General features: G+C 35.2%; 1 protein-coding gene across 1 annotated transcript; it reads left to right on the plus strand.

Moving 5' to 3' along the window:
• The first annotated feature begins 535 nt into the window (after window positions 1-535).
• On the plus strand, window positions 536-3248 carry LOC113349593 (zinc finger protein CONSTANS-LIKE 13-like). The gene is made up of 4 exons (XM_026593571.1): window positions 536-1332; window positions 1521-1715; window positions 2096-2382; window positions 2864-3248. Exons 1-4 carry the CDS (start codon window positions 754-756, stop codon window positions 2949-2951), a joined length of 1149 nt encoding a protein of 382 aa, XP_026449356.1. The 5' UTR covers window positions 536-753; the 3' UTR covers window positions 2952-3248.
• The last annotated feature ends 7232 nt before the right edge of the window (window positions 3249-10480 follow it).

Raw genomic sequence — 10480 nt, forward strand, 5'->3', positions numbered from 1 at the left:
GTGCGCCTTGGACAATTAGTTAGACTGTCCATAACTTGGTTTGACCGTTGTTTCTGTTTGGTTTGTCCGTACAGTCACCTTCTAACCTTTGACTGGCTCTGTCCTAGTATGCGACTCCAATCTCACATCATGCTCACGAGTCATGACTCACAGCTCAAGTTTCCGGATTTAGATAGGTAAAGAATAGATGCCGGTGAGTTTTGAACTCAGGTCAATGGTAACACCGGCTGTCACCGGACACATGTTGCCGAGCTATTTTGGCTCCGTAAGTTCAAACTGACTGAGTAGGGAAGCAAACATTAGATACGCAAACACTACAAGGGTCAGCTCGGTTGTGTCTGACTACAAATCTGAGCTAGATGCAAGATCGTTATGGTCTTACTCAACGTCTGACTGACTGATAAAAGATGAGTGGATGATCATGTGTGTCATCACGGTGACATGGCGTAATCACATGTTGACAAGTTGATTTCAGTCGTTTAATTACATTTACACCACTCCTCTCTAGAATCTAGTTCACCAGCGTCACTCTCATGGTACTCTCTAGCTGGTGGTACCTTATCTTTCCACAGAGAAACCCAAAAAGTGAAATATGAAAATTTCAAGTTCAACTTATTAAAACAAGAAAATCTTCCATATCTATACAGTTTTCAAAGTAGTTTCTCTCTCAAGAAACATAAATTCAAAGAGTCTTTTAAGGTTTTCACTCTGTTCCGGTCTTTCATACTCTGTTTCTGATCCATACTCTAAGAAATGACTTCGAAAGATTCAGGAAGAAATAATGAAGTGAAACTAGAGAACATCAAAACCCATGAAGAAAAGAAGAGATTATGTGATTTTTGTGGAGAATCAAAAGCATTACTGTACTGTAAAGCGGATTCAGCCAAACTCTGTTTTCAATGTGATGGTGAAGTTCATTCAACAAATCCATTGTTTACCAAACACATTAGGTTCCAATTATGTGATATCTGTGATTCAAATCCAGCTTCTATTCACTGTTCTACTGAGAATCATGCTTTATGTCAGAACTGTGATTGGGAAACTCATAATAGTCATAATCATGATAAGAATTTGATTCATGATAGAAGGCCTCTTGAAGGGTTTACTGGGTGTCCTAGTGCTACTGAGTTATCTTCTATTTTGGGGTTTGAAGATTTAAGAGATAAGTCTTTCTTTGATGGTGGTGGTGGAGGAAGTTTCAATAATTTAGGGTCTGGGTTTGATGATTTGTTTGTTTGGGATACTCCAAATATTATTAGTCTTGATGATCTTATCGTTTCTAGTGATTCTAGTCAGAATTTTCCAGCTATGGGGATTCCACCTTTACCTAAGGTATAAACATCACCCTAAATGATTTATGCATTTTTTTAATTTACTATGCCTTTGGCTTTGATTGATCCTTTGCTTGATTGTTTCCTGAGTAATTTCTGAATTTATGTCCAAAAAATTTCTATGCAACCTTTCAGAATTTTGTGTGTTATTATACTGTAATAATTGTGTCCATGTGTTTGTTGCATTAGAATCGAAATACAGCTTGCGGGAAGTATAAGGAAGATATAATACATCAGCTCCAGAACATGTTGAACCTGGACATAAACTGGAAAAATGAATGTGTGGAGGTTGAATCCCTTCTTGGACTTAAACCTCTGCTGCCTGAACAACCAGGAAATCTGTGTAGCAGCTTCAAACATGACGCTGAGCCGAACGGCTATGAGGTGAAGTTTTCCGAACTTCAATTGCTATACGTATTTGATTGGAAGAAAATTTGCAATTCTTTCATCTTTAAACAATTCAAGCAGTTGCATAAGTGCTCATCTATCTACAAGTCTGGAGACCATGTCCATTAGCGTGCTTTGTATGTATTGCAGTTAGGAATGCCATTTTTGGGTTAGGTTAGGGAAGGGAAATTCACTGGTGTGCATATTTGGTATCGCGAGAAACAGATGTTGGTTCTAAGAAACTACTTAGAAATGTTCAAGCTGCAGTTCTTTCCCGGGTTATACTAAGTTCTATTAGTACTCTGGAAATCTTCTATCTCAACATTTTATTTATCTGCCCGATGCCTAGACTGAAGAACTATTGTTGTTTTATGCAGGCGCATGCAATTCATTGGCAAGATGATGGTGGTGAAGCAGGAAATCAAAATCTCATGCCTTCCACATTTTCAGGAAGTTATTATGAAGACAGTTTTTTAGCTCTTGATAATCCTGATGATGTTGGTGGATTTGGAATTGATGTCACCGGGGGCAATGAAAAGCAATCACAACATCAAGTTGTTGAAGACACAGTACATGTCGTGCCAAAGTATACTCCACCTCAGTTAACAGGGCAGAATAGAGACTTGATGATCTCACGGTACAAGGAGAAGAGGAAAACTAGAAGGTACAACTAGATTTTTTTATATCAACCCCCTCTCCAACATGAATTCCGTTATTTAAACTTTTCATTTCTTGGTCGATTTACATTAAGGCACCTGAAAATTTTGCACATACACTTGACATGTAAAGAATACTGATGCAACAAACTAAAATTGGAAGTAAACCATCTCTGACAGAGTGCACCATATAGTTTGCACTGGTGGTTCGTAACGGAACGACACATGATATTACAAATCAAACATAAATACATCAGAACTACTGGTTAAGCATATGGGCTTCAGTAACGAGTTACCTACATCTTGCAACGTACAGATGGTGCAGTAGACTATTCATTGATACTGACCATATGGTTCCTATTGGTGCTAGACCAGTTGATGCCAATGGCGACCTGTTTTCAATATGCTTTTCATGTCAGACCAATCTCTTTCTCTCTCTCAGGCGCATACTAACTTTTAATTTGTCGCTCTGTTGATCAAAATTTAAAGGTACGATAAGCACATCCGGTATGAATCTCGTAAAGCTAGAGCAGAAAGCAGGACAAGGATTAAAGGAAGGTTTGCTAAGATTGCATAATTCAATAACCCGTTTAATCTCGTGGACATCAGGTTGGGTTTAGGATGATCCAGTATGTTGTTACCTGTTACAGATTTCACCTCTACGAATCTCTTTTGCTGTTTCCACAAGTGAACTTAAATGTTGTATATTAATTTGTTTTGGTAATAGTAGATAAGTAATCTAACTCATAGACCAATTTGCAGTCACTGTATATTGGAGAGTTGGAAAGGGAAAAAAAAAGGTCATGTAAGGTTTTATTTTTCTGAAAATTTTGATATGCTATTGGTGTTAATGGGAAAGTATGTTTGTCATAAACCTTGTTATTCTTGTATGTCTTTTACTTTCTCTAGTCGGATTCGAACCAAGCTACAGGGGAGCTACTGTCACAGGAAAGTGTTGGAGCCAGCCCAAAATTGGTTCAAACCAACGGCATAAGTAGATATCTTCATTCACTACCGCAAAACTTGTAATGAATCTTACCGTCCTCATTATTAGCCTTTACTGCTGCACTTTCATTAATATTAAAAGCATGCTCGTGGGCTGTGGCTTCTAGACCGTTGCTTTCTTCAGTGTTAGTCTGTTTCAATATCGTTTCAATTTATGGACAGAAGAGTTATGCTTGCAAAGACGGGCCAGTTCAACAGTAATTCTGTACAATTTGTTTTCTGGTGGATACTAGTACTTCGTTACCTTGTTTACGTTTCTGTTAAGTTCTTTAATTAGAGTTGTTGTCTTGGAGCAAAATCTTATAGTGGAAGAATCTTAACTTCTAGTTCCATCCCACCTTACCATGGAATAGATTACGGAATTGTAAGTCTAATGGTGGAACGTCAAAAGGGAGATAAAAAAATTAACCTAGGGCGTCAATTGGATTGACGTTCGTTGAGTTTGGTGTAAAATGCCAATCGGAATGCCACTCACTTCTAAGCCTTTGGATTTACCTTGAAAACTTTTACGTTAACATATTGCCACTCATTTTAAGCCTTCGAATCTATCTTGAAAACTTTTACGTTAACATATCATATTGAGTGGCAATCCGATTAATGTTTTGCCGTGGATTGAGCGATAACTCGATTTTTGATGAGCGCCAATCAGATAGACTCTCACGATTTTGGATTTCTGAAGTATCTTCCATAAAATTTTGGAACATGTATCGGAAAAAGTGTGGATAACTCCTTTGAAACTATTAGACTTGACATTCCACATTCTCCTTAATTATGGAATAGCTTGGATTCCACCATGAGACTTGCTCTTATTTAAATTAAAAAATAACTCAGCTATATATATATACTTCTCATGGAACTCATTAAATTCGATCTATATTATTAAGTTTGGCTTAATTCTGGGAACTAATCCCTAATTCAAAGAAGGTGGTTGATCTCCAACCAATTGATCACAATTAGGGATATAGTATTTAGTGTTAGATTCTATCATATGTCATCAGAGTAGTTTAGGACTTCAAAAATCTTAGCAGCCTTTGGATTTACCTTGAACACTTTCACATTAACATATTTCCACTTACTGTAAGCCATCATATCTATCTTGGAAACTTTTACATTAACATATCATATTGAGTGGCAATCCGATTAGTGTTTTGTGGTAGATTGAGCGATAACCCGATTTTCACTAAGCGCCAATCGGATAGACTCTCACGATTTTGGGTTTCTAAATTATCTTCCATAAAACTTTGGAACATGAATCGAAAAAAGTGTGGATAACTCCTTGGAAGCTATTAGACTTGACATTCCACATTCTCCTTAATTATGGAATAGCTTGGATTCCACCACGAAACTTGCTCTTAATTAAATTAAGGTAGTAGTTTTAGAAATAACTCAACTATATATATACTTCTCATGGTACTCATTAAATTCAATCTATAATATTGAGTTTTGCTTAATTCTGGTGACTAATCCCAGTTCAAAGGAGGTGGTTGATCTCCAACCAATTGATCACAGTTTAGGGATATAGTATTTAGTGTTAGATTCTATCATATGTCATCAGAGTAGTTTAGGACTTCAAAATTCTTAGCAGCCTTTGGATTTACCTTGAACACTTTCACATTAACATATTTCCACTTACTCTAAGCCATCAGATCTATCTTGGAAACTTTTACATTAACATATCATATTGAGTGGCAATCCGATTAGTGTTTTGTGGTAGATTGAGCGATAACCCGATTTTCACTAAGCGCCAATCGGATAGACTCTCACGATTTTGGGTTTCTAAATTATCTTCCATAAAACTTTGGAACATGCATCGAAAAAAGTTTGGATAACTCCTTGGAAGCTATTAGACTTGACATTCCACATTCTCCTTAATTATGGAATAGCTTGGATTCCACCACGAAACTTGCTCTTAATTAAATAAAGGTAGTAGTTTTAGAAATAACTCAACTATATATATACTTCTCATGGTACTCATTAAATTCAATCTATAATATTGAGTTTTGCTTAATTATGGTGACTAATCCCCAGTTCAAAGGAGGTGGTTGATCTCCAACCAATTGATCACAATTAGGGATATAGTGTTTAGTGTTAGATTCTATCATATGTCATCAGAGTAGTTTAGGACTTCAAAATTCTTAGCAGCCTTTGGATTTACCTTGAACACTTTCACATTAACATATTTCCACTTACTCTAAGCCATCATATCTATCTTGGAAACTTTTACATTAACATATCATATTGAGTGGCAATCCGATTAGTGTTTTGTGGTAGATTGAGCGATAACCCGATTTTCACTAAGCGCCAATCGGATAGACTCTCACGATTTTGGGTTTCTAAATTATCTTCCATAAAACTTTGGAACATGCATCGAAAAAAGTGTGGATAACTCCTTGGAAGCTATTAGACTTGACATTCCACATTCTCCTTAATTATGGAATAGCTTGGATTCCACCACGAAACTTGCTCTTAATTAAATTAAGGTAGTAGTTTTAGAAATAACTCAACTATATATATACTTCTCATGGTACTCATTAAATTCAATCTATAATATTGAGTTTTGCTTAATTCTGGTGACTAATCCCCAGTTCAAAGGAGGTGGTTGATCTCCAACCAATTGATCACAATTAGGGATATAGTATTTATTGTTAGATTCTATCACATGTCATCAGAGTAGTTTAGGATTTCAAAATTCTTAGCAGCCTTTGGATTTACCTTGAACACTTACACATTAACATATTTCCACTTACTCTAAGCCATCAGATCTATCTTGGAAACTTTTACATTAACATATCATATTGAGTGGCAATCCGATTAGTGTTTTGTGGTAGATTGAGCGATAACCCGATTTTCACTAAGCGCCAATCGGATAGACTCTCACGATTTTGGGTTTCTAAATTATCTTCCATAAAACTTTGGAACATGCATCGAAAAAAGTGTGGATAACTCCTTGGAAGCTATTAGACTTGACATTCCACATTCTCCTTAATTATGGAATAGCTTGGATTCCACCACGAAACTTGCTCTTATTTAAGTTAAGGTAGTAGTTTTAGAAATAACTCAACTATATATATACTTCTCATGGTACTCATTAAATTCAATCTATAATATTGAGTTTTGCTTAATTCTGGTGACTAATCCCCAGTTCAAAGGAGGTGGTTGATCTCCAACCAATTGATCACAATTAGGGATATAGTATTTAGTGTTAGATTCTATCATATGTCATCAGAGTAGTTTAGGACTTCAAAATTCTTAGAAGCCTTTGGATTTACCTTGAACACTTTCACATTAACATATTTCCACTTACTGTAAGCCATCATATCTATCTTGGAAACTTTTACATTAACATATCATATTGAGTGGCAATCCGATTAGTGTTTTGTGGTAGATTGAGCGATAACCCGATTTTCACTAAGCGCCAATCGGATAGACTCTCACGATTTTGGGTTTCTAAATTATCTTCCATAAAACTTTGGAACATGAATCGAAAAAAGTGTGGATAACTCCTTGGAAGCTATTAGACTTGACATTCCACATTCTCCTTAATTATGGAATAGCTTGGATTCCACCACGAAACTTGCTCTTAATTAAATTAAGGTAGTAGTTTTAGAAATAACTCAACTATATATATACTTCTCATGGTACTCATTAAATTCAATCTATAATATTGAGTTTTGCTTAATTCTGGTGACTAATCCCCAGTTCAAAGGAGGTGGTTGATCTCCAACCAATTGATCACAATTAGGGATATAGTATTTAGTGTTAGATTCTATCATATGTCATCAGAGTAGTTTAGGACTTCAAAATTCTTAGCAGCCTTTGGATTTACCTTGAACACTTTCACATTAACATATTTCCACTTACTCTAAGCCATCATATCTATCTTGGAAACTTTTACATTAACATATCGTATTGAGTGGCAATCCGATTAGTGTTTTGTGGTAGATTGAGCGATAACCCGATTTTCACTAAGCGCCAATCGGATAGACTCTCACGATTTTGGGTTTCTAAATTATCTTCCATAAAACTTTGGAACATGCATCGAAAAAAGTGTGGATAACTCCTTGGAAGCTATTAGACTTGACATTCCACATTCTCCTTAATTATGGAATAGCTTGGATTCCACCACGAAACTTGCTGTTAATTAAATAAAGGTAGTAGTTTTAGAAATAACTCAACTATATATATACTTCTCATGGTACTCATTAAATTCAATCTATAATATTGAGTTTTGCTTAATTATGGTGACTAATCCCCAGTTCAAAGGAGGTGGTTGATCTCCAACCAATTGATCACAATTAGGGATATAGTATTTAGTGTTAGATTCTATCATATGTCATCAGAGTAGTTTAGGACTTCAAAATTCTTAGCAGCCTTTGGATTTACCTTGAACACTTTCACATTAACATATTTCCACTTACTCTAAGCCATCAGATCTATCTTGGAAACTTTTACATTAACATATCATATTGAGTGGCAATCCGATTAGTGTTTTGTGGTAGATTGAGCGATAACCCGATTTTCATTAAGCGCCAATCGGATAGACTCTCACGATTTTGGGTTTCTAAATTATCTTCCATTAAACTTTGGAACATGCATCGAAAAAAGTGTGGATAACTCCTTGGAAGCTATTAGACTTGACATTCCACATTCTCCTTAATTATGGAATAGCTTGGATTCCACCACGAAACTTGCTCTTAATTAAATTAAGGTAGTAGTTTTAGAAATAACTCAACTATATATATACTTCTCATGGTACTCATTAAATTCAATCTATAATATTGAGTTTTGCTTAATTCTGGTGACTAATCCCCAGTTCAAAGGAGGTGGTTGATCTCCAACCAATTGATCACAATTAGGGATATAGTATTTAGTGTTAGATTCTATCATATGTCATCAGAGTAGTTTAGGACTTCAAAATTCTTAGCAGCCTTTGGATTTACCTTGAACACTTTCATATTAACATATTGCCATTTACTCTAAGCCATCAGATCTATTTTGGAAACTTTTACATTAACATATCATATTGAGTGGCAATCCGATTAGTGTTTTGTGGTAGATTGAGCGATAACCCGATTTTCACTAAGCGCCAATCGGATAGACTCTCACGATTTTGGGTTTCTAAATTATCTTCCATAAAACTTTGGAACATGCATCGGAAAAAGTGTGGATAACTCCTTGGAAGCTATTAGACTTGACATTCCACATTCTCCTTAATTATGGAATAGCTTGGATTCCACCACGAAACTTGCTCTTATTTAAATTAAGGTAGTAGTTTTAGAAATAACCCAACTATATATATACTTATCATGGTACTCATTAAATTCAATCTATAATATTGAGTTTTGCTTAATTCTGGTGACTAATCCCCAGTTCAAAGGAGGTGGTTGATCTCCAACCAATTGATCACAATTAGGGATCTATTATTTAGTGTTGGATTTATCATATGTCATCAGAGTAGGTTAGGTCTTCAAAATTCGTAGTTATTTTTTTCCCTTTAAGGCTGAGAGACGAGCCTTGCTCATACGGATGAGAGTCGAGTATCACTCATGAGGACGAGAGTGCAGTCTGGTTCACGAGTGGACCGTGGACGTGTTCTCGTTGGCTGGTGGTCGTACGCCCACTTTTAATCCTCATTTACTTCCAAATTTTTGCTTTATCTCCTTCCCAAATATAATAATAGAACTTTGTTGGTTGGTCCAGGAAACCCAAATAGGTTTATAATGTAGTCCGACGGGATATTAGTTTTACCCGGAAGTCCAAAAAAGTTTTAAAACACGTAAATTATCCACTAAACCCTTATACGAAGCGTGTGAAAAATCTATCTTCTTCCACGTTCTCCCTACAATGTCCGACATTTTTAGGATTTCGAATAAGAGAATCAAAAACAAAAAAATTCCATGAAATTTAAGATATCCAAAACCAGAAGATATTGAAATCTTGGTTTTGTAGAAAGATAACTACCGAGTCATAAGATTTACTCTGTTTTTTCTAAAATTGAAGAGCGTAATACTCCCACCCACGCCAACAATAAAGAAGAAGAAGAAGAAGAAAGTAGTACTAGGAATATAATATGTATTCAACATTACATATTGTGTGCCGAAAAAATAAATGTGGATATGATCCCACAGTGCATATTCAGCACAGTATGTATTGATATATACTGAAGGAAAATATAATAGATAATCCAACAATACATATTCATCTTAGCACATATTGATATGTACTAAATGAAATTATGTACTGAAGGAAAATAGGTATCCAAAGAAAAATAGGTATTCATCTTAGTACATATTGATATGTACTGAATAAAATTTGTATGATCCAACAATACATATCAATATGTTCCGAATTTGATATGATTCAACAATACTTAGTTTGATATGTACTAGATAAAAAAAAAAGTATGACCACACAGTACTTGTTGATATGTACTTTAGGATCATACAAAAAAATATAAAAAAAATCTTGATTTTAACAATATGATGATTTGATCAACAAAATATCTTAATCGATTTTGGATTAGTTTGAAAAAATTTAACAAAAACCTGAAATTGGTGAATCTATATCTTCTTCTCTTATGGATATATTCACGAATCTTCTTCTTCACCATAAAAATTGAACACGTACGTAGATCACCATGATCCTAGAGAACCAGTAGAAGCAGAGAGAAGATGATCAGATCTGAAAATTGAACAGAAAATATGTGAGATTTGATTTTTTTTTTGTTAGATATTGATTAAACGAAGGAGCAATCACGAAATTTATAAAGTAGTTACACGTGTGATGGACCTGGGATAAACTTATTTTATCCAAAAACATGTTTTTGGACCAGCGAGTAATTGTTTTCTTGCGCTGGATTAACCAGTTCTTCCTATAGTAGATTAACCAGTAATTCCTACATTTAATAAGACTCATCTTACATGCCACTGCTTGTAGATTCACGCCACGAGTACAATCCATACCTAAAAGATAGATGATGATGTAGAGTTAAGTGCTAATTACACGAGCCATGACTAGCTGACTATTGATGGTTTCTTGAATACATGACAGTCCCCGAGTGATAATGGTTGTATCTTGGTTGGATGTTTTTTCATCGGCAGT

The sequence above is a fragment of the Papaver somniferum genome, chromosome 2, assembly GCF_003573695.1.
Source record: "Papaver somniferum cultivar HN1 chromosome 2, ASM357369v1, whole genome shotgun sequence".
Taxonomy (NCBI): domain Eukaryota; kingdom Viridiplantae; phylum Streptophyta; class Magnoliopsida; order Ranunculales; family Papaveraceae; genus Papaver; species Papaver somniferum.